The sequence below is a fragment of the Oncorhynchus kisutch genome, linkage group LG22 (assembly GCF_002021735.2).
Source record: "Oncorhynchus kisutch isolate 150728-3 linkage group LG22, Okis_V2, whole genome shotgun sequence".
NCBI lineage: Eukaryota > Metazoa > Chordata > Actinopteri > Salmoniformes > Salmonidae > Oncorhynchus > Oncorhynchus kisutch.
Genome location: NC_034195.2, coordinates 49332374 through 49357547, shown reverse-complemented (window position 1 = coordinate 49357547; position 25174 = coordinate 49332374). Strand labels below are relative to the sequence as shown.

Genomic DNA, 25174 nt, shown 5'->3' with positions numbered 1-25174 from the left:
TTCTCAACTAGCCTACCTGGTTAAATAAAGGTGTTCTCAACTAGCCTACCTGGTTAAATAAAGGTGTTCTCAACTAGCCTACCTGGTTAAATAAAGGTGTTCTCAACTAGCCTACCTGGTTAAATAAAGGTGTTCTCAACTAGCCTACCTGGTTAAATAAAGGTGTTCTCAACTAGCCTACCTGGTTAAATAAAGGTGTTCTCAACTAGCCTACCTGGTTAAATAAAGGTGAAATAATGAAAATATATTTTAAAAACGTTTGAAGCAGAGAGCTAAAGTTCCTGGATTCTTGGCCTGCACTAAGTTAACTTTCATTAGTATTTCCTGAAATACCTCTGATCCAAATGTTACATTCTAACATTGTAGTATCTATAGTCTGATCCAAGTGTCACGTTCAACAGAAGGCTTGATTCTAATTCAAGGGATTTTGAAATTAAAGCCGTATCTATTACAGAAACAGTGAAATGATATAATTCAGGAAATAACATCAATTATAAAGGTAACACTTTTTTCAGAAATTCAATATAATCTGAAAGGAAAGTCAACCACATCCGTTAGCCAACCACCACATCTGTTAGTCAACCACCACATCTGTTAGTCAACCACCTCATCCGTTAGCCAACCACCACATCCGTTAGTCAACCACCACATCTGTTAGCCAACCACCACATCTGTTAGTCAACCACCTCATCCGTTAGCCAACCACCACATCTGTTAGCCAACCACCACATCTGTTAGTCAACCACCTCATCCGTTAGCCAACCACCACATCCGTTAGCCAACCACCACATCCGTTAGCCAACCACCACATCTGTTAGCCAACCACCACATCTGTTAGTCAACCACCTCATCCGTTAGCCAACCACCACATCCGTTAGCCAACCACCACATCTGTTAGCCAACCACCACATCTGTTAGTCAACCACCTCATCCGTTAGCCAACCACCACATCCGTTAGTCAACCACCACATCTGTTAGTCAACCTCATCCGTTAGTCAAGCACATCTGTTAGTCAACCACCACATCCGTTAGTCAACCACCACATCCATTAGTCAACCTCATCCGTTAGTCAACCTCATCCGTTAGTCAACCACCTCATCCGTTAGTCAACCACCACATCCGTTAGTCAACCACCACATCCGTTAGTCAACCTCATCCGTTAGTCAACCACATCCGTTAGTCAACCACCTCATCCGTTAGTCAACCACCTCATCCGTTAGTCAACTACCACATCCGTTAGTCAACCACATCCGTTAGTCAACCACCTCATCCGTTAGTCAACCACCTCATCCGTTAGTCAACCACCACATCCGTTAGTCAACCACCACATCCGTTAGTCAACCACATCCGTTAGTCATCATCCATTAGTCAACCACCTCATCCGTTAGTCAACCACCACATCCGTTAGTCAACCACCACATCCGTTAGTCAACCACCTCATCCGTTAGTCAACCACCACATCCGTTAGTCAACCACCACATCCGTTAGTCAACCACCACATCCGTTAGTCAACCACCACATCCGTTAGTCATCATCCATTAGTCAACCACCACATCCGTTAGTCAACAACCTCATCAGTTATTCAACCACCTCATCCGTTAGTCAACCACCACATCCGTTAGTCATCATCCGTTAGTCAACCACCACATCCGTTAGTCAACCACCTCATCAGTTAGTCAACCACCACATCCGTAGGTCAACCACCTCATCCGTTAGTCAACCACCACATCCGTTAGTCATCATCCGTTAGTCAACCACCACATCCGTTAGTCAACCACCACATCCGTTAGTCATCATCCGTTAGTCAATCACCACATCCGTTAGTCAGCCACCTCATCCGTTAGTCAACCACCACATCCGTTAGTCATCATCCGTTAGTCAACCACCTCATCCGTTAGTCAACCACCACATCCGTTAGTCATCATCCATTAGTCAACCACCTCATCCGTTAGTCAACCACCTCATCAGTTAGTCAACCACCTCATCCGTTAGTCAACCACCACATCCGTTAGTCATCATCCGTTAGTCAACCACCACATCCGTTAGTCAACCACCACATCCGTTAGTCAACCACCTCATCAGTTAGTCAATCACCACATCCGTAGGTCAATCACCTCATCCGTTAGTCAACCACCACATCCGTTAGTCATCATCCGTTAGTCAACCACCACATCCGTTAGTCAACCACCTCATCAGTTAGTCAACCACCACATCCGTAGGTCAACCACCTCATCCGTTAGTCAACCACCACATCCGTTAGTCATCATCCGTTAGTCAACCACCACATCCGTTAGTCAACCACCACATCCGTTAGTCAACCACCTCATCCGTTAGTCAACCACCACATCCGTACGTCAACCACCTCACCCGTTAGTCAACCACCACATCCGTTAGTCTTCATCCGTTAGTCAACCACCTCATCCATTAGTCAACCACCACATCCGTTAGTCATCATCCGTTAGTCAACCACCACATCCGTTAGTCAACCACCTCATCCGTTAGTCAACCACCTCATCCGTTAGTCAACCATATCCGTAGTACGACTGTGTTAAGCTACTGAAAGACATGTTTCAGTCTCTCTCTCCCCTCTCTTTCTCTCTTTCTCGCAATTCAATTTAAGGGGCTTTATTGGCATGGGGGAAACATGTGTTAACATTGCCAAAGCAAGTGAAATAGATGATAAAGAAACAAGGAAATAAGCAATAAAAAATGTACATTAAACATTACACTCACAGAAGTTCCAAAAGAATAAAGACATTTCAAATGCCATATTATGTCTATATAGAGTGTTGTAACGATGTGCAAATAGGGAAAATAAATAAGCATAAAAATGGGTAGTATTTATGATGGTGTTTGTTCTTCACTGGTCGCCCTTTTATTGTGGCAACAGGTCACACATCTTGCACACTGTGGTTTTTCACCCAATAGATATGGGAGTTTATCAAAATGTGATTTATTTTTGAATTCTTTGTGGCTCTGTGTAATCTGAGGGAAATATGTGTCTCTAATAGGTCATACATTTGGCAGGTTAGGATGTGCAGCTCAGCCTCCACTCATGTTGTGAGCAGTGTACACATAGCCAGTCTTCTCTTGAGAGCCAGGTCTGCATTTCTCAATAGCAAGGATATGCTCACTGAGTTTGTACATAGTCAAAGCTTTCCTTAATTTTGGGTCAGTTACAGTTACACTGTGTATTCTCTGTTTAGGGCCAAATAACATTCTTGTTTGCTCAGTTTTTTTGTTAATTCTTTCCAATGTGTCAAGTAATTTTCTTTTTGTTTTCTCATTATTTGGTTGGGTCTAATTGTGTTGCTGTCCTGGGGCTCTGTGGGGTCTGTTTGTGTTTCTGAACAGAGCCCCAAGAACAGCTTGCTTAAAGGACTCTTCTCCAGGTTCATCTCGCTGTAGGTTATGGCTTTGTTATAGGTTTGGGAATCGCTTCCTTTTAGATGGTTGTAGAATTTAACGGCTCTTTTCTGGATTTTGATAATTAGTGGGTATCGGCCTAATTCTGCTCTGCATTCATTATTTGGTGTTTTACATTGTACACAGAGGATATTTTTTGCAGAATTCTGCATGCAGTGTCCCATTTTGTGAATTTTTGGTTGGTGAGCGGACCTCAGACCTCACAACAATAAAGGGCAATGGGTTCTGTAACTGATTCAAGTATTTTTAGCCAAATCCTAATTGGTATGTCAAATTTGATATTCCTTTTGATGGCATAGGCCTTTCATGCCTTGTCTCTCAGATCGTTCACAGCTTTGTGGAAGTTACCTGTGACGCTGATGTTTAGGCCAAGGAATGTATAGTTTTTTTGTGTCCAGGGCAATGGTGTCTAGATGGAATTTGTATTTATGGTCCTGGCGACTGGACCTTTTTTGGAACACCATTATTTTGGTCTTACTGAGATTTACTGTAATGGCCCAGGTCTGGCAGAATATGTGCAGAATATCTAGGTGCTGCTGTAGGCCCTCCTTGGTTGGTGACAGAAGTACCAGATCATCAGCAAACAGTAGACATTTGACTTCAGATTCTAGTAGGGGGAGGCCGGATGCTGCAGACTGTTCTAGAGCCCCTTTCCCTTTCTATTAGTGGATGCACTTTCACATGGGTCTGATTGTGAAAACAGATTGTGAAACTTCTGTCAGTCTGTGTCTTGTTATCCATTATTTTGTAGAAATGAAAGCTCCATCCGTAGGTATTGGTTCAGGGTATTGGTTCAGGGTATTGGTCGTTTCTGGCCAGTGACTATGTCTATGAGAACCTCCAGTCCAGGCCCTGTGATGACCAGCTTTAATTGGATCATATAAACACCCTCAGATAAACAATTTATGATGCAACAGATGACCCGGCAACAAGACCCGGCAACAGATGACGCGGCAACAAGACCCGGCAACAGATGACCCGGCAACAGATGACCCGGCAACAAGACCCGGCAACAGATGACCCGGCAACAAGACCCGGCAACAGATGACCCAGCAACAAGACCCGGCAACAGATGACCCAGCAACAAGACCCGGCAACAAGACCAGGCAACAAGCTGTGAATGTATGAGACTTGACACCCAACAGTATGTTGAGGGGGTGGGGGGTGGGGACATCTTAACTACCCAACACCATAAGATGCGTTTGGCTAAGATGATCAACAGGACTAGACAGTCATGGTATTCACGAGAGGTGACAAGCATTCCTATAACCTTGTTTCTCCTGACGTCGCCATCTCCCTGTAGGTCTCACACATCTCCAATATATCTCCCTGTAGGTCTCACACATCTCCAATATATCTCCCTGTAGGTCTCACACATCCCCAATACATCTCCTAAGGTCTCACACATCTCCAATACATCTCCCTGTAGGTCTCACACATCTCTAATATATCTCCCTGTAGGTCTCACACATCTCTCACACATCTCCAATATATCTCCCTGTAGGTCTCACACATCTCCCTGTAGGTCTCACACATCTCCAATATATCTCCCTGTAGGTCTCACACATCTCCAATACCTCTCCCTGTAGGTCTCACACATCTCCAATACATCTGCCTGTAGGTCTCACACATCTCCAATACATCTCCCTGTAGGTCTCACACATCTCCAATACATCTCCCTGTAGGTCTCACACATCTCCCTGTAGGTCTCACACATCTCCAATACATCTCCAAAGGTCTCACATGTCACATGGGAGAGGAAACGGTTTGCTTGTAAGAAAGGATATGCTCGACATTGATATGACTCTTACATTAGCAGGGAAGAGCTTGTAAAAAGTCCAGTTCAATTTCAAATGCCAAACTTGTTTACACCACTTACTCTCTGTCTCGCTCTCTCCCTCTGTTTACACTTTCTGTCACAGTGACTTGACTTAAACCCTGCACACACTGTATAATGTTTCCTGGCTTTTTATAAGCACATCTGAGCATACCACACTTTCTATAAAGAAAGGCATTTGAGGGAAATGTTTACACATTCAATGATCTATGTATTGTTCATTGAATGCATGGTGTTGTATAACCTGATGAAGCTGGCAGAGAGCCGCCATTAAAACACGTTTTTAGTTATCTGTACAAAGCACAGAGCTTATCTTGCAAGAGAACACTTTTCACTTCTCTTTTTCCAAGGTCCTGTTTCACTTCCTTTCAGACTTCTTCACATCAGAAGACTGTCTCTTTCCCATCGAGGGCCAGCTGTGGCACACACACACACACTTTCACTCTTTATCTCATAACACTCTCTAAACGCCATTACATTTTTAGCACTCACCTACACTAGCCACCCACCCACCACCCATACAACACAACACAGCCCAAGCATGACAGTATAGTGCATCAGTTCTGCTTTCTGCCTGGCCAAATATTTCAATTTACTGTGAAGATTTCAACAAGATTTGGAGCCCAAATCATCTGACTCAAGCAGCCTAAAATAGACCAAAATGAAACCCCCAGCATGAGATGTACCGGGTTGTGACAGACAGGCAGGCATACAGACAGGCAGAGAGACAGACAGACAGGCAGAGAGGCAGGCATACAGACTGACAGAGAGACAGACAGGCAGGCATGCATACAGACTGACAGAGAGAGAGACAGATAGGCAGAGAGACAGTCAGGCAGAGAGATAGACAGGCAGACAGGCAGAGAGAGAGACAGACAGGCAGAGAGAGACACAGCCAGACAGGCAGAGAGAGACACAGCCAGACAGGCAGAGAGAGACACAGCCAGACAGGCAGAGAGAGACACAGCCAGACAGGCAGAGAGAGACATAGCCATACAGGCAGAGACAGACACAGCCAGACAGGCAGAGAGAGACACAGCCAGACAGGCAGAGAGAGACAGCCAGACAGGCAGAGAGAGACACAGCCAGACAGGCAGAGAGAGACAGCCAGACAGGCAGAGAGACACAGCCATACAGGCAGAGTGACACAGCCAGACAGGCAGAGAGAGACACAGCCAGACAGGCAGAGAGAGACACAGCCATACAGGCAGAGAGAGACACAGCCAGACAGGCAGAGAGACACAGCCAGACAGGCAGAGAGAGACAGCCAGACAAGCAGAGATAGAGAAGAAAGGAATAGTGTAGGTATCTCCTTAAAGGTGCAATCAATTAATAATATATTATAGACCCATTGGAGTACAGATGACAGATTCTGGTTTTAAATGTCATCACGATCCAAGTTACAAACCAATTGCCTCCTAACTCATGGAGAGACGAGAGGTTAAAAAAATACTGCCTGTTACTATGGTGATGATTTCACTGCTTGCATGGTGTTGCTATTCCTATTATTGTCACAGGAACGGTTATATATTGTATATAAAAGGATGAGAGATCTGGAGAGCAAATGTAACATTAACACGTATCCTATTAACGACGGCAAAACAAAAACCCAGTCCCTATTCACTGGGTGGCTGTATATAGTTATTTGACCTGTGAAGTGAAGGGCCATAGGATTTGGCAAGATGAACAAAAAAATAAAACTTTTCTAAAATATTTTTGTGCTTTCTTCAAAATCAAACATTGCCAACAGCACATGCCATTTTTTACCTAGACAGATGGGTAGCAACAAAATAGTTCCCTGCATGATATAGGCCTCATTATGGTCCAATCAGAAAATCTATTTACTCGTCTATTGCAATCCCATGGCACTGTGGTTGCATCATGTGGGCTTAAAGACAGACACTACAAAAGCTACTGGACTTTAATTAACAGTTCAAATTGCAGAAAGTGAAAGGGGGATACCTAGTCAGTTGTACAACTGAATGCATTCAACTGAAATGTCTATTCCACATTTAACCCAACCCGTCTGAATCAGAGAGGTGCGGGAGGCTGCCTTGAATCGACATCCACGGCGCCCGGGGAACAGTGGGTAGAACGACAGAATTTTACCTTGTCAGCTCGGGGCCAAACTATTCCTCAGAGACGTTCCACATGGTTTCTACAGCATTCTATGCACAAAATGAATTCCACTTCTTCACACCCCGGAATCCAACATTGGATAAGAGCTCCACACTCAATGTCGGGGCATGTGAAGAAGTCTGCCAGTACCTGCATTAAGAATGACACCATGTGGTCATATGGAGAAATGCAAAATTTGAAGAATTGCTGTGTAATGGAACATATAAACTGTGCTGTATAGTGCCGGACAGACCTTTTAAATTGGCTAAATACTGTGTATTACCACACCAGGAAGACATTACTTCTTAAAACATTCTACCTACCCTTGGATTTTTAAGTCTTATAAAGACATTATGAAGGATCATATATGTCTTCAGCAAATAATAAAGTATTTTACCCGTCAGCTTTAAGTAAAGTGTTACTTGTAAGTTTACACTAGGCTTTAGACTCTACGTAAACGCTCTGCGCTAGATTCTACTACTTGTAAGTTTACACTAGGCTTTAGACTCTACGTAAACGCTCTGCGCTAGATTCTACTACTTGTAAGTTTACACTAGGCTTTAGACTCTACGTAAACGCTCTGCGCTAGATTCTACTACTTGTAAGTTTACACTAGGCTTTAGACTCTACGTAAACGCTCTGCGCTAGATTCTACTACTTGTAAGTTTACACTAGGCTTTAGACTCTACGTAAACGCTCTGCGCTAGATTCTACTACTTGAACATTCTAGTAGGCTCCACTTGAACACTCTATATGAGGTGTTTCTTGTATATTATCCACTAGACTTCTGGGTGCCAGTCTGTTTAATCTCTTGCCAACTCCTTATGGAAGGGGACTGTGGACAAGGGAGAGGAAACGACTTATTTTGGGCTGTATGACTCCATACTCCTCAGACAAATTTAAATCCAAATGACAGCAACAACAAAAAAAATGACACACTGCTTCCTTATCCAAACATTTCAGATTCATTTAACAAATTCAACTTCGGTTTTGTTAAAATATTTCCACTGTATTTTCATGAATTAAATGCATCAAAACAAACTAAGAAAAACGTATCTTAGGGCAAAAGGGTGAGGATTGCACACAGAACAATCAATGTAAAATAAAATGCACAATGTTAGATAGAAGTGGGATCTCAACTTGAATCATGGAAACAAGGACAGATGCCTACAGAGAACTTGGGTACAGATGAAGATGACCAACTACTCTTTCCATTTTTTAGGATGGCAATGAGATTTATGTGTAGTTAACAGAGACTGTTAGGCTTTAATATATGAAATATCAGCAAAATTAGATACCTTTACAATGAGCACAGCTACTGTAGAACTGATTTGGAGACAATTTATATGAAAAATAAAAAATACAAACTTTCATTAAAAATAAAATATATACAGAAATCACTGAAAATTATTCAAGTTAAAAACCAATCATCTGGAAATGGATTTAACAAATTAGAATAAAAGTCCTAAGAACAAAATGCACGTGGCTTTATATACTATCCCCTACGTATTTATTTGGACAGGGAAGCTAAAACTTTGACATTTGGCCCTATACTCCAGCATTTTGGATTTGAGATCAAATGTTTTATATGAGGCAACAGTAGAGAATGTCACTTTTTATTTGAGGGTATTTTCATAAATCTGTTTTCCTGTTTAGAAATATAAGCACTTTATGCATTTAGTCCCCCCCCCCCCATTTGAAGTTGTCATGACAAATACAGTATTTGGACAAATTAACTTATAGTGTTACATTTAGTCAAAAGTTTAGTATTTAGTCCCATTATTCCTAGCACACAATGACTACATCAAGTTTGTGACTCTACAAACTTGTTGGATGCATTTGCAGTTTGTTTAGTTTGTGTTTCAGATTATGTTGTGTTCCAATAGAAATTAAATTAATGGTAAACAATGTTGTGTCATTTTGGAGCCTCTTTTAATTGTAAATAAGAATATAATGCTTTCTTAACACAACTACATGAATGTGGATGCTACCATGGTTACAGAGAGTCCTGAATGAATCCTGAATCATGATGAGCGAGAAAGTTACAGGCATACATATCATAACACCTGTTTTTGTTAATGGTTAAGAGGTTAGCGTGTTTTGGGGGCATGATCTTTGTGAATATAACTTTCTCACTCATTATTATTCACGACTCAAGTCATGATTATCCGTACCCATGGTAGCATCCACATGAATGTAAAATATTCTATTCTTATTTAAAATAAAAAGTGACACAATACATTATTTACCATAGCTTTCTATTGGACACAACATAATCAGAAACACAGCCAAAACAAACTGCAAATGCATCCGACCCGCTTGTAGAGTCACAAGCTTTATGTAGTCATTGTGTGCTAGAAATATGGAAACAAATAGTCCAAGTTTTGACTAAATGTAATACACTATAAGTGAATTTGTCGGAATTCAAATGGGCGGACTAGATACGTAAAGTGCATTCATTTCTCAACGGTAAAACAGATATGTATGAAAATACCCTAAAATAAAATAGGACATTCTGTCATCACCACATATAAAATATTTGATCTCAAATCCAAAATGCTGGAGCATAGAGTCACATTAAAAAAGTTTTAGCTTCACTTTCTCAATAAATACGTAGGGGACAATACATGACATATTTTAGGATACTGCAGCAGAAAACTGAGAGGGGGGATTTTAAACAGGATCTGAATCTGTCATTCAGTTTGATATTATTGACCTCCTTTTATGTGACAATACTAGCCTGGTTCCCAGATGTGTTTGTATTGTCTTGCTGTCTCCAACTCAAGACAATAGCCATCAGAATTGGCAAGAGAGCACACACAGATCTGGGACCAGGCTATGACATTACTAAGGTAAACAACAACAAGATGAATGTAGACTTCTCTCTATACCCTGTTCTCTTTGACAACACTGAACTCAACAATTATCTGTTTGAAGCCATGATGATTGAAAAGCATGATCTCCATGACGACATTAGAGCACCTGAACATTCCTTCCTGAACGCTGGGCTCTCACATCAACAGGAGGCTGCGTCCTGATTATCTACCCAAGTGTGCAAGTGCACACTCTAAGAGATTGTTCAATCCATGAAAGGGACTGTGCAAGTGCACACTTGGTTAGATATCCATGATGTGGAGTGCTAGTGCCCACAGACAGAAGGGTAGAAAACCAGGACGCAGACTTAAAAGCACCCCCCTCCCCAAAACACTTTACAGAAGGGAGGGGAAGGAAGCGTCGTAACCATGGAACCCACAGAACGGCGGTTGGACATGTGCTGGTTAAAGAGTCTGTATTTCTTTGTTTCCTACAGTCATACACGGGCGCTATCATATCATTGGCTCATCATGTCATTAACTAAAGTCATCAGGAGGTGTGAATGTCTCATCTGTCATGTTTTTCAAACTTTTCTTTCTGTCTTTGTTTACAGCAGTGCCCGGAGTGTTCCAAGAGGATGGCTTGAAGAAGCAGTCAGTCCAGCGAATGAACAGTCCTAAGTCCTATGTTTTGCATCGTCTCTCTCAATGCACTTTGTGTTTCCTCTTCTTGTGTTTTTTGTCCTTTTTCTTGCCGGCACACTTCACACAAAACCACTGTTGGTCCTCGGGAGGGGCCGAGACCATCCCGACACAAGGCCTGGGGGGAGAAAGATGGAATCAGTGAGTGATAAAAAGGAGGGAAGATGGAATGATCCAAAAGAGAGACATAGTAAGAGTAGATCAGCTTTCCACAGCGTAGCATAAGTTGTATTCTTTAGGTTACAACCAGTCAATGTTCCAAACTAGTCAACAGCATCAACTAGTCAATGTTCCTCACTATGGTTCTACAGTAATAACTAGTCAATGTTCCTCACTATGGTTCTACAGCACCAACTAGTCAATGTTCCTCACTATGGTTTTACAGTAATAACTAGTCAATGTTCCTCACTATGGTTTTACAGTAATAACTAGTCAATGTTCCTCACTATGGTTCTACAGTAATAACCAGTCAATGTTCCTCACTATGGTTTTACAGTAATAACTAGTCAATGTTCCTCACTATGGTTTTACAGTAATAACTAGTCAATGTTCCTCACTATGGTTCTACAGTAATAACCAGTCAATGTTCCTCACTATGGTTCTACAACAACAACTAGTCAATGTTCCTCACTATGGTTCTACAACAACAACTAGTCAATGTTCCTCACTATGGTTTTACAGTAATAACTAGTCAATGTTCCTCACTATGGTTCTACAGTAATAACTAGTCAATGTTCCTCACTATGGTTTTACAGTAACAACTAGTCAATGTTCCAACTAGTCAACAACATCAACTAGTCAATGTTCCTCACTATGGTTCTACAGCAATAACTAGTCAATGTTCCTCACTATGGGTCTACAGCACCAACTAGTCAATGTTCCTCACTATGGTTCTACAACAACAACTAGTCAATGTTCCTCACTATGGTTTTACAGTAATAACTAGTCAATGTTCCTCACTATGGTTTTACAGTAATAACTAGTCAATGTTTCTCACTATGGTTCTACAGTAATAACTAGTCAATGTTCCTCACTATGGTTCTACAGCAACAACTAGTCAATGTTCATAACTATATGTCTACAGTAATAACTAGTCAATGTTCCAACTAGTCAACAACATCAACTAGTCAATGTTCCTCACTATGGTTTTACAGTAATAACTAGTCAATGTTCCTCACTATGGTTTTACAGTAACAACTAGTCAATGTTCCTCACTATGGTTCTACATCAACAACTAGTCAATGTTCCTCACTATAGTTCTACAGTAAATGAATGAATTAACAAACAAATTAACAAATTAATTTTAAAAAATGAATTAATGGCTGGATAAATGAATCCAAACCTCTCTTACCAGTGGTACCAGTCATCACAGTCATCACAGCCAATCATGGGACTGCCGTCGTCAGGCTTGTTACAGCCAGGACAGATCCAGACCTTATTTCCCCACTCATCACGGACCTACAGGGGAAACAACATTAGCAACAAGACACTCAGGAGTACAATAAGAATAGGCATCACAGAAAATAAAAGGTGTTTATTATGTATGCCTATGTACACTGAGTGTACAAAACATTAGGAACATCTGCTCTTTCCTAGGTGAATCCAGGTGAAAGTAATGATCCCTTATTGATGTCACTTGTTAAATCCACTTCAATCCGTGTAGATGAAGGGGAGGAGACAAGTTAAGGATGATTTTTAAGCCTTGAGACAATTGAGACATGGATTGTCTGTGTGCCATTCAGAGGGTGAATGGGCAAGACAAACGATTTAAGTGCCTTTGAACAGGGTATGGTAGTAAGTGCCAGGCAATTTGTGTCAAGAACTGCAACACTGCTCAACAATTTCCAGTGTGTATCAAGAATGGTCCATCACCAAAAGGACATCCAGCCAACTTGACACAACTGTGGGAGGCCAACTTGAGCCAGCATTGACGTGGAATGCTTTTGACACCTTGTAGAGCCCTGATGAATGGAGGCTGTTCTGAGGTCTAAAGGGGGTTCAACTCGATATTAGTGAGCTATTCCTAATGTTTGGTATACACAGCGTATATCCATTACCTGTTACTATCCGGAGCAATGGAGAACATGCTCAAGACTATGTATACTGCAGTTGTGCTTCTTCAATAAAAACATATTTCAATGCACATAGGAGTAGAAAGACATGTTTCCAGCCACATGTCCCTCACTAACTTTAAGCATCAGCTGTCAGAGCAGCTTACCGATCATTGCACCTGTACACAGCCCATCTGTAAATAGCCCACCCAACTACCTCATCCAAATATTGTTTTTTTCTCTCTCCTTTGCACCCTGGTATCTCTACTTGCACATTCATCTTCTACACATCTATCACTCCAGTGTTTAATTGCTAAGTTTAAATTATTTTGCCACTATGGCCTATTTATTGCCTTTTCCTCCCTAATCTAATTACATTTGCACTCACTGCATGTATATTTTTCTATTGCGTTATTGACTGTACGTTTGTTTATTCCATGTGTAACTCTGTGTTGTGTTGTTTGTGTCGCGCTGCTTTGCTTTATCTTGGCCAGGTCACAGTTGTAAATGAGAACTTGTTCTCAACTGGCCTACCTGGTTAAATAAAGGTGTTCTCAACTAGCCTACCTGGTTAAATAAAGGTGTTCTCAACTAGCCTACCTGGTTAAATAAAGGTGTTCTCAACTAGCCTACCTGGTTAAATAAAGGTGTTCTCAACTAGCCTACCTGGTTAAATAAAAGGTGTTCTCAACTGGCCTACCTGGTTAAATAAAGGTGTTCTCAACTGGCCTACCTGGTTAAATAAATGTGTTCTCAACTAGCCTACCTGGTTAAATAAAGGTGTTCTCAACTAGCCTACCTGGTTAAATAAAGGTGAAATACGTTTTTAAAAATGAGCTGTATATGAGTGATTAAGGGGGTCCCACAGGAAGACAGAATAGTCAGGAGAGATACATGAGTAATATAGTGGCATGGCACTCACCACATATGTCTTGACAGTTTCAGTGACCACGCTGCGTACACATGTTTTGCCGGAGGATGCGGGGGAGAGCATGGCAGGGGGAGGGCTGTCAGGGGGAAGATGGGATGCAGGGGGTGCCAACGAGGGTATTGCAGGGAGGATTGGAGGTGGTGGCGGCAGCTGAAGGCGATTGCCGGGTCCAGATTTGGCGGCGGGGGTCTTAGGAGCTGGCATCTTAGGCGGTGGCGGAGGCTCGGAATTCAAGACCACCTTGCTGATAACTCTGGAGATAGGCAGAAAGAGAGAGAGAGAGAGAGACAGAAAGAGAGAGAGAGAGAGAAAGAGAGAGAAAGAGAGAGAAAGAGAGAGACATCAGAACAGAGCCAATGAGAAATGACTTCATGGGGGTCAAAATTAGAGGCCCTGAACCACATAGGACCAGCAACAGCACTTGTTTTGTACATCTATGTATAATTACTCCTGTGTCAGTGTGTGCTATACATGTTTGATGCAGCTGAATGCCTCAGCCAAATTAAGTTAAAAAGGTGCAATATGTAGAAATTGCTCAGCATTTCCTGGTTACTAAAAATCTAAAAGTTCGCATAATTTCAATTTGTGACAAAAAACAAGCAATGTATAGTGTAGATGATCATTGTACCATCTGAACCGCTGTGAAATCTATTTTCAATAACCTAAAAATATTGTATTTTCAAATGTTTGAAGCTGGTGTACAAAATCAAAAGTAAAAGACACAAAAATGTAACTTAAGAATGGGAAGCATAGAAATTGTGCCACATAGAACAGATTTACCTACATACACCAGTCAATAGTTTGGACACACCTACTCATTCCAGGGTTTTTTTTTTTTTTTACATTGTAGAATAATAGTGAAGACATTAAAGCTATGAAATAACACATATGGAATCACGTAATAACCAAAAGTGTTAAATCAAAATAAATTTGAGATTTTTCAAAGTTTGCACACTCTTGGCATTCTCTCAAACAACTTCATTAGGTAGTCACCTGGAATACATTTCAATTACCACGTGTTCCTTCTTAAAAAGTTCATTTGTGGAATTTCTTTCCTTCTAAATGCATTTGAGCCAATCAGTTGTGTTGTGACAAGGTAGGGGTGGTATACAGAAGATAACCCTATTTGGTAAAAGACAAGTCAATATTATGACAAGAATAGCTCAAATAAGCAAAGAGAAACGACAGTCCCTCATTACTATAAGACATGATGGTCAGTCAATATGGAAAATGTCAAGAACTTTGAAAGTTTATTCAAGTGCAGTCGCAAAAGCCATCAAGCGCTATGATGAAACTGGCTCTCATGAGGACCGCCACAGGAAAGGAAGACCCAGAGTTACCTCTGTTGCAGAGGATACGTTCATTAGCTACCAGCCTCAGATTTCACCCCAAATAAATGCTTCAAGTAAGAGACACATCTCAATATCAACTGTTCAGAGGAGACTGCGTGAATCAGGCCTTCATGGTCAAATTGCTGCAAAGAAACCACTACTAAAAGGACACCATTAAGAAGAGGAGACTTGCTTGGGCCAAGAAACACGAGCAATGGACATTAAACCGGTGGAAATTTGTCCTTTGGTCTGGAGTCCAAGTTAGAGATTTTTGGTTCCAACCGCCGTGTCTTTGTGAGACGCCGAGTAGGTGAACGCATGATCTCGAATGTGTGGTTGCCACTGTGAAGCATGGAGGAGGAGGCTTTGCTGGTAACACTGTCTGTGATTTATTTAGAATTCAAGGCACACATAACCAGCATGGCTACCACATAATTCTGCAGCGATGACCTGGCATCAACAATCACCTGACTTTAACTCAATTGAGATGGTTTAGGATAAGTTGGACCGCAGAGTGAAGGAAAAGCAGCCAACAAGTCAATGCGCCGAATACAACCGTGAAATACTTACTTACAAGCCCTTAATAACCAACAATGCAGTTCAAGAAACAGAGTTAAGAAAATATTTACTAAATTAACTAAAAGTATTTCTGTAACAAAACATATTTTTTTAAAGTAAAAAATTAACAAGAAAATAACATAACAATAATGAGGCTATATACTGGGGGTACCGGTACCGAGTCAATGTGCGGGTGTACAGGTTAGTCGAGGTAATTTCTAAAGTGACTATGCATAGATAATAAACAGCGAGTAGCAGCAGTGTAAAAACAAAGGGGGGGAAAAAGAGAAACTATTTACATTGATTTACAATGTCTGGGTGGCCATTTCATTAATTGTTCAGCAGTCTTATGGCTTGGGGGTAGAAGCCGTTAAGGACGCTTTTGGTTCCTAGACTTGGCGATCCGGTACCGCTTGCCGTGCGGTAGCAGAGAGAACAGTCTATGACTTGGATTACTGGAGTCTTAGACAATTTTTTGGGTCTTCCTCTGACGCCGCTTATTATATAGGTCCTGGACGTCAGGAAGCTTGGCCCCAGTGATGTACTGGGCCGTACGCACTACCCTCTGTTGCGCCTTACGGTCAGATGCTGAGCAGTTGCCATACCAGGCGTTGATGCCTGTCAGGATGCTCTCGATGGTGCAGCTGTAGAACCTTTTGAGGATCTGGGGACCCATGTCAAATCTTTTCAGTCTCCTGAGTGGGACAAGGTTTTGTCGTGCGGTCTTCACAACTGTCTTGGTGTGTTTGGACCATGATAGTTTGTTGGTGATGTGGACACCAAGGAGCTCTCAACCTGCTCCACTGCAGCCCCGTCGATATTAATGGGGGCCTGTTCGGCCCTCCTTTTCCTGTAGTCCACGATCAGCTCCTTTGTCTTGCTCACATTGAGGGAGAGGTTGTTGTCTTGGCACCACACTGCCAGGTCTCTGACCACCTCCCTATAGGCCGTCTCATCGTTGTCAGTCACTGTTGTGTCGTCAGCAAACTTAATGGTGTTGGAGTTGTGTTTGGCCACAGTCGTGGGTGAACAGGGAGTACACAAGGGGACTATGTATTAGAGGTCGACCGATTATGATTTTTCAACGCCGATACCGATTATTGGAGAACCAGAAAACCTGATACCGATTAATCGGCTGATTTTTAATAATGACAATTACAACAATACTGAATGAACACTTATTTTAACTTAATATAATACATCAATAAAATAAATGTAGCCTCAAGTAAATAATGAAACATGTTGAATTTGGTTTAAATAATGCAAAAACAAAGTGATGGAGAAGAAAGTAAGAGTGCAATATGTGCTATGTAAGAAAGCTAACGTTTAAATTCCTTGCTCAGAACATGAGAACATATGAAAGTTGGTGGTTCCTTTTAACATGAGTCTTAAATATTCCCAGGTAAGAAGTTTTAGGTTGTAGTTATTATAGGAATTATAGGACTTTTTCCCTCTATAACATTTGTATTTCAATAACCTTTGACTATTGGATGTTCTTATAGGCACTTTAGTATTGCCAGTGTAACAGTATAGCTTCCGTCCCTCTCCTCGCTCCTCCCTGGGCTGGAACCAGGAACACAACGACAACAGCCACCCTCGAAGCAGCGTTACCCATGCAGAGCAAGGGAAACAACCACCCCAAGGCTCAGAGCGAGTGACGTTTGAAACGCTATTAGCGAGCGTTAACTAGCCAGCCATTTCACTTCGGTTACACCAGCATCTCGGGAGTTGATAGGCTTGGAGTCATAAACAGCGCAATGCTTGACGCACAACGAAGAGCTGCTGGCAAAACGCACGAAAGTGCTGTTTGAATGAATGTTTACACGCCTGCTTCTGCCTACCACCGCTCAGTCAGATACTTAGATACTTGTATACTCAGTCAGATTATACACAACGCAGGACCCACTAGATAATATCTAGTAATATCATCAACCATGTGTAGTTAACTAGTGATTATGATTGATTGTTTTTTATAAGATAAGTTTAATGCTAGCTAGCAACTTACCTTGGCTTGCTGCATTCGCGTAACAGGCAGTCTCCTTGTGGAGTGGAAAGAGTGCAACGGTCGTTATTGCGTTGGACTAGTTAACTGTAAGGTTGCAAGATTGGATCCCCCGAGCTGACAAGGGGAAAATCTGTCGTTCTGCCCATGAACGAGGCAGGTAACCCACCATTCCTAGGCCGTCATTGAAAATAAGAATGTGTTCTTAACTGACTTGCCTAGTTAAATAAAGATTAAATAAAAGGTGTAAAGAAATATATATATTTTAAAAGAATCGGCAAAATCGGTGTCCAAAAATACTGATTTCCGATTGTTATGAAAACTTGAAATCGGCCCTAATTAAATCGGCCATTCCGATTAATCGGTCGACCTCTACTATGCGTGCACCCCTGAGGGGCTCCAGTGTTGAGGATCAGCGTGACAGATGTGTAGTTGCCTACCCTTACCAGCTAGAGTCCTTAGCTTAGTGATGAGCTTTGTGGGCACTATGGTGTCGAATGCTAATTCATCTGTAGTCAGTGAACCTCGTAGGTGTTCCTTTTGTCCAGGTGGGAAAGGTATGTGAATTGGAGTGGTCTAGGGTTTCTGGCATGATGGTGTTGATGTGAGCCATGACCAGCCTTTCAAAGCACTTCATGGCTACCGACGTGAATGGGGCAAGCAGGTAGCCTAGTGGTTAGAGCGATGGACTAGTAACCGAAAGGTTGCAAAATCGAATCCCCGAGCTGACAAGGTAAAACAAAACCATTGTTCTGCCCCTGAACAAGGCAGTTAACCCACTGTTCCTAGGCCATCATTGAAAATAAGAATTTGTTCTTAACTGACTTGCCTAGTTAAATGAAGGTAAAATAAAAAAAATGCTATGGGGCCGTAGTCGGAAAGAGTCTGCTACGAAAAGACTCTGCTACGGGGCAGTAATCATTTAGCAGGTTACCTTCGCCTTCTTGGGCACAGGGACTATGGTGGTCTGTTTGAAACATGTAGGTATTACAGACTCAGTCAGGAAGAGGTTGAAAATGTCAGTGTAGACACTTGCCAGTTGGTCCGCGCATGCTTTGAGTACTGTCCGTCCTGGTAATCCTCCTGGCCCCGCGGTTTTGTGAATGTTGACCTGTTTAAAGGTCTTGGCTACGGAGAGAGTGATCACACAGTCGTTCGGAACAGCTGGTGCGCTCATCCATACTTCAGTGTTGCTTGTCTCGAAGCGAGCATAAAAGGCATTTAGCTCATCCGGTAGGCTCGCGTCACTGGGCAGCTCACGGCTGAGTTTCTCTTTGTAGTGCTCAGCATATGTGGGAACTCCTTCAAGACTGTTGGAAAAGCATTCCAGGTGAAGCTGGTTGAGAGAATGCCAAGAATGTGCAAAGCTGTCATCAAGGCAGAAGGGTGGCTACTTTGAAGAATCTAAGATATATTTTGATTTGTTTAACACATTTTTGGTTACATGATGATTCCATTTGTGTTATTTCATAGTTTTGATGTCTTCACTATTATTCTACAATGTAGAAAAAAGTGAAAATAAAGAAAAACCCTTGAATGACTAGGTGTGTCCAAACTTTTGACTGGTACTGTCCAATGCCGCTCTGACATATATGTATATATATTCTTAATCCATGTATTACTTATATTTAGGTGTATTTTGGAGTACATGTTGTGAAACTGTTAGATATTACATGTTAGATATTACTGCACTGTCGGAGCTAGAAGCACAAGCATTTCGCTACACTCACAATAACATCTGCTAAACACGTGTATGACCAATACATTTGAATTGATTTCTGTCTAAAAAAATATATTTAAAAAATGTTTTCACTTTGTAACTATGGGGTATTGTGTGTAGACTGATGAGGATTTGTTTTTATTTAATAGAATAAGGCTGTAACATAACAAAAAGTGAAAAAAGTCAAGGGGTCTGAATACTTTCTGAATGGACTATTAAAGTTGTATTGATTTGAATTGAGAAACTTACATTTTGTCCTGTCCAGCCCCCACCCTCAGGGTCAGCCTGGGGATGACAGGAGACGGGACAGTCACTGGAGTCTCCACCCTCACCTGGAACAGTGGGGAAAAGAAGAAGGAGCAACGTTGTTATTGTGTGTGTGTGCATAAGATGCTTCACTAATGTTTTATAAAACGCTACACTACAAACCAATCCTGGGAAAAGACAAGTTACCTTTTCTAGTCTGATCTTCTCTTTTTCCTTCTCTCGCTTCTCCTTATCTTTCTTCTTCTCCTCTTTATCTCTCTCCTTCTCCCTCTCCTTTTCCTTCTCCTTGTCTTTATCTTTCTTCTTCTTCTTCTTCTTCTCGTCTTTCTTCTTGTCCTTCTCCTTGCTCTTCACATCCTTGTCCTGGAGGATGGGGGGAAGAGGGGGCAACATCGAGGGGATGCGGAGACACGTCGACGGGCTGAACAGGACAGGCATGTCACTCAAACTGAACGGGGTGAGGGAGGATATCTTCTGCCTGTCCTTGCCCTTCTCCCGCTTGTCTTTGTCCTTCTTGTCCTTCTTCTTGTCTTTGTGTTTGTCCTTCTCCTTCTTGCCGCTGCCATCCCCTCCACCGCGGGACTTGATCTTGATCATGGAGCCCTCCGGGCTGCCAAACCCTGACATCTGACCCTGGAAGTGTTCCCTGAGGTCGTCCTTGTTTCCAAGGTCCTTCCATGGTATCTTGGCCTCTTTGGAGAAAGAATCTTTGCTCTTGTCCCTGTTCTTATCCTTGTTCTTCTCTTTCATCTTCCCCCTGTCCTTATCCCTCTCTTTATCTTTCGGTTTCTCTCCTTTCTCCTTCTTCTTCATCTTTGTCTTTGTCTTGAGCTCCTTCTTCAGTTTCTTCTTGATGTCAGCCGAGGAGACGAGTTTGTTCTTCTCCTGGAACATCTTGAGGAGGGGCTCCGGCGTCGGGGGTGAGGCGGACGCTGAGGAGAGGTACGATTCGTCCTGGGGCTGTCCTGCTGAGGGATCCCCCTGGTTTACCTTGCGTATGACCTCGTTGATGGAGTCGTCCATGGTCCAGCTCCCGGGGCCGCCACCTGAGTTGAGGTGTAGTGGCGTGGACAGGTCTTTAGCCATGGTGTTGGCTCCCAGTGAGAGCTTAGGCATTCCTCCTGGCTCCATGATAGTGAGCCTGCGGGGAGAGGAGAAGCCATCGTTCTCCGACTCGCAGCCCGACGAGAAGGCGAAGGGGTCGGGCTCCCGCTCGGCGCATGCCCTGGCGATCACAATGTCGATGGAGTCGTCGATATCGGCGTTGTTGGTGCCAGGTTCAACGAGTTTACTAGAGACGAAACCTGCAAGCTCGTGGTCCTCTAGGCTCTGCACGTGGATATTCTCCTTCCCCATCCTCTCACTGAGGGCTGACAGGGGCATCCTCTGTAGGCCAAGGACCTGAGCCTCAGACTTGCCCTGGGGGTGAGACCCAGACTTGGCTCCAGAGCCTATCTTGGGGCTCTTGGGACTTTTAGGGCTCTTGGTCCGGCAAGGTGACTTTTTCCTTTCCTTGGAAGATTTGGGCGAGCGGATGGGGCTGCCTGACATAGCCCCACCAGCGTTGACCCCCTTGGGGGACTTAGTCCGTGACCTGCTGGGGGATGAGCCCTTGGTCCCTTTGCGGCCTTGACTGCCATGTGACTTATGATCTGAGTGTCTCCCGGGGGTCACTGGCTGGGGTCTGAACGACGTTGGAGGCCCAGGTGTCTCAGGGGACATAGACATTGAACCCAGGCTGTCGTGAGAGTGGGAGGCCATCATGCCTGGAGGAAGACGCTGGGGGTTGAGGGAGGTGAGGGGTTCCCTGGGCTCCATGCTCCAGTCGGGGCTGAAGCCAGAGTGCATGCGAGGCCTCTTGGAGGTGGGCATCATACCCATGGCGGCGTCGGGGCTGTCCAGGTGTCTCTTCACAGGGTGGTTCTCATCGTTCACCGCCTCGTCATCATCCATATCCTCGTCGGTATCGTCCAGCGGGACCTGCATGGCCTCAGCAGAGGTGCCCATGTCAGCCAGGGCTTCCTCCTCTTCTGCAGTTGAGAACGAGAGAGAGATATAATACTGAGTTAAATCAATCACTAAATCTTCTAGGGTCTGATTGGCATTGAATTAAAGGTCAAGGATAAAAACATTATCTGTTTGACAAAACCCCATAAACACACAAATACAGAAGCATACTCTCCCCATCACTCCCTATCTCACAACATTCTCCATGCACAACTGTTCTCCATAGAGGTAAGTTGTGTAACACAAACACACACAATGCTACAGCCTTACCTTCCTGTAGTGAGACCAAGGGTGGCATATAATCTGGAATGTAGTCCTTCCTCTCCTCTGCGTCCCACCGGACCCCCACTCCAGGCTGAGGGAACTGCAGCACGTTGTTCTTGCTGAGGGGGAAGAGGGGTGTCTGCTGGGCGAACCCTACGGGCTCCAGGTTGTGGACATAGTCCTCCAGCTCAGATAGACTCACCCCCAACAGCCTAAATGCCTGGCCTACGTCATCCAGCACTGGGTCTGTTCTCCCATCTAGGAACAGACAGGAGAATGCATGAGACATCAAAACGAAAGGCCTTCTTTTACATGCATCTTCCCAAGGATCAAACCCAAGGGGTGAGACTGAATGGACAACAAGGATCATACCATACCAGGACTTGTCTGCATACAGTATTTCCTTTGTCAAACAGATCCTCCTCTTTCTTAAATCCTGGTTTGATTGAGCCAAAATGAAGATATAACAGCTAATGGTTTAGGATGTCTTCAGCAAATAGTTGCTTTTCTGTCATTTCATCCTGTACAATTATTGACAAACCTACTACATTTATAGGACAGTATTTTCTTAAAAGCCATTCTAAAATGAGATACCACACTGTTTTCCTTCTGTGCCATGTTGAACACTCCGCTGTGTTGACATCTGAGCTAACCATGTCGGACACAGCATGACAGGTTTTTAGAGAAACACAAATACACATGGCCAAAACATACACAATTAAGCTAACAGCTACATACATGCAATACTTAGAAAATGTATACTCGCAAACACAACCAAGTCTGGTCATTGATTACATAATGTGGCTTACTAACATAGTTGGTTAGCAGCTTGGTTATGTTTACTGAAAATGTATATTATTAGAACTAACGTTAGGCCTCGGTTGGAGGGGGCGCTTAGTCACAGCGCCGGGAATAAACAACGTGACTCAATACCTAACCAGATCACTTTCACTTCAAGTAGACATTTCAGAAATACAGTACTTACAGAGCTCCGAATATCGATGACAACCCCTGGCCAACTGCTGGATATATCTGTGCAGAACATCGGAAAGCAGGTCGCAGGCGGTGAGCTGCACCGCATCCCAGCCCAACGCTTGGCAGATCTGCGCCACCGACACACGCAGCAGCGAGCGGGCATAGCTCTCGCACATTACGCTGACTTTAGTAACGGTCGTGGCTTCGTCAATCCCTACTATAGAACATCTTCCTGGTCTTCATGATGCATGAAATACATGCAGGTCGCGAACAAGACGCTCGATGAGGGTTAATTTTGACATCTATTCGAGTAAATATGTTGGCGGTCTTGTCAGAGCCGCCATCTTGTTTCCACCGACAAAACCCATCGATTTGACATGCGCAAAAACATGGGACAACCCACAGAAGAAAGGTACGTTCGCAGGGATCATTACCTACGCTGCGCAGCCGGAAAACTTTTCAACTACCAAACAGCCATTCCATTTTCACTGACATAAATAACCGTAGGAATAAAGTAAAGGAGGACACTCAGCTATGGATGAAGAATATGATGTTATCGTTCTCGGTACCGGATTAACGGTGAGAAAATGGACAAAGCAATTAGTACGAACTTCCAATAGTCGAAGCATGCTCATGCATGACATGTCACAGTTAGGTGTGTAGGCTAATCTGTAGGCTAATGTCATGGCTAACTAGTGCTAAATTAGCTTGCTTTCTCTTTAGTTAGATATCCATTTTAAGTTATTTTCAGAAATGTGTCTGCTTTGTTTTTCAGTAGTTTTATCTGTGTGTGGTGATACTTTCCACAGTCTACAACAAGTGACAGCTCACGTACAATAACTAGTATTTCCTGTTATTTTCAACTAGAGTAAAATCACAGAACAACGAGACAGATATTTCACAGGATGTATAAATGTGAAGCATCCGCTTGGCGTTTCCACTCACTACCAAATATGGCAGTGAGAGGAAGCCCACTGGCGGGCAGTGGGAGGAGATGGATTTTGATCTCAATACAGTTTTCTGTAGCCAAAACTAAAATATGCTATGAACATAGTGGACCAAGTTTTGTAGACTTTACCCTTGGTGAACGTTTTAATTTAATTTTAATTATTGTTGTTTAGAAGGAACGCAAAGGCGAAATGAGCTATTGCACATTAGGCGTTCCCTAACGGAAATATGCAGATGATGGTAGAACGCGCCAATAGGATATCGCTCACACGTCCCTGACTCTTCACCCCTCCTTGCTTGTTCTGCCCACCATGGCTCACGTGTTCACATTGGAAACGACAGGCTGTGGTCTATCTTGGTTTAGTTATAAAAAAAGCTTTGGTAAAATGTAGCTAACGTTAGCTAGTTGGCTACACTAGCTAGCTACTAGTAGCCAGTTTAGCTAGTTGTGGTGTTAGCTGTTATACTGTTTACATTGTTCTTTAAACATCTGTCTAAAACATAAAATATCACTTTTTATACATTTATTTTTTTGTTTAACAAATTTACCAATCTGACTTCTATCTATTTATTTCCTAAGGAATGCATTCTGTCTGGCATTATGTCAGTGAAGGGGAAGAAGGTGCTTCATATGGACAGGAACTCGTACTATGGAGCAGAGAGCGCTTCCATCACACCACTGGAAGACGTAAGCGAAGGCACACAAGATGACCATTTTCATGCTATCATGCCTGTCCTCTTTTCTTTTGGTCAAGCCTTAACTAGGCCAGCCCAGTAATTGGCTCAACTCAGATCAGTAGTGTGGAAAGGGTATTAACCTGGGCTGTATTCATTATTCGAATTCCGTTGCAAAACGTTTCATCCTTTGCAAAACGTTTTGCAATGGATACCGTTTACCATTTACTCTAGAACCCAATCGGAACCAAACGGGGAGGGACCTACCTGAATTTGTCCAATAGAAACTTGTTTCCTTTGCAAAACGTTTTCTGTTTGTAGTAAACCATCCAACTAATGAATACACACCAGTGGTTCTAAAACAGCCCACATCATGTGGTGCTATCACACAAATATAGAGTTACATGTTCTATTATCTATGTTGTCACACAGATTGTCACACAGATATAGAGTAAGTGACATGTTATGTTATCTATGCTGTCACATTTCATTATTATAGTTGAGGCACAGCTGAGTTTGAGATACTCAAAAACTGACACCACTGTTTTA

At 42.8% G+C, this 25174-nt stretch overlaps 2 protein-coding genes across 2 annotated transcripts in view; one reads left to right on the top strand and one right to left on the bottom strand.

Annotated features, from left to right (window-relative positions):
• Window positions 1–8323: 8323 nt before the first annotated feature.
• On the bottom strand, window positions 8324–23400 carry LOC109867240 (transcription initiation factor TFIID subunit 3). The gene is made up of 7 exons (XM_020456285.2): window positions 23013–23400; window positions 22034–22285; window positions 19943–21786; window positions 19739–19821; window positions 13870–14131; window positions 12248–12354; window positions 8324–11014 (listed from the first exon to the last, which is right to left on the bottom strand). Exons 1-7 carry the CDS (start codon window positions 23176–23178, stop codon window positions 10900–10902), a joined length of 2829 nt encoding a protein of 942 aa, XP_020311874.1. The 5' UTR covers window positions 23179–23400; the 3' UTR covers window positions 8324–10899.
• Window positions 23395–25174, top strand: part of LOC109867242 (rab GDP dissociation inhibitor beta) — a 17499-nt gene continuing 15719 nt past the window's right edge. The window contains exons 1-2 of the mRNA XM_020456286.2: window positions 23395–23581; window positions 24531–24638. Coding sequence (XP_020311875.1) covers window positions 23537–23581; window positions 24531–24638 — 153 coding nt within the window. The 5' untranslated portion in view covers window positions 23395–23536. The remainder of the gene's footprint in view (window positions 23582–24530; window positions 24639–25174) is intronic.

Excerpts from the sequence above, each read along its gene's own strand:
- LOC109867240 (XM_020456285.2), bottom strand. The coding sequence starts at position 23,178 with ATGTGCGAGAGCTATGCCCGCTCGCTGCTGCGTGTGTCGGTGGCGCAG. Across the intron at positions 21,787-22,033 it reads CTTGGTCTCACTACAGGAAG|AAGAGGAGGAAGCCCTGGCT; the intron begins GTAAGGCTGTAG and ends TCTCAACTGCAG. Across the intron at positions 11,015-12,247 it reads TGTGATGACTGGTACCACTG|GCCTTGTGTCGGGATGGTCT; the intron begins GTAAGAGAGGTT and ends TTCTCCCCCCAG.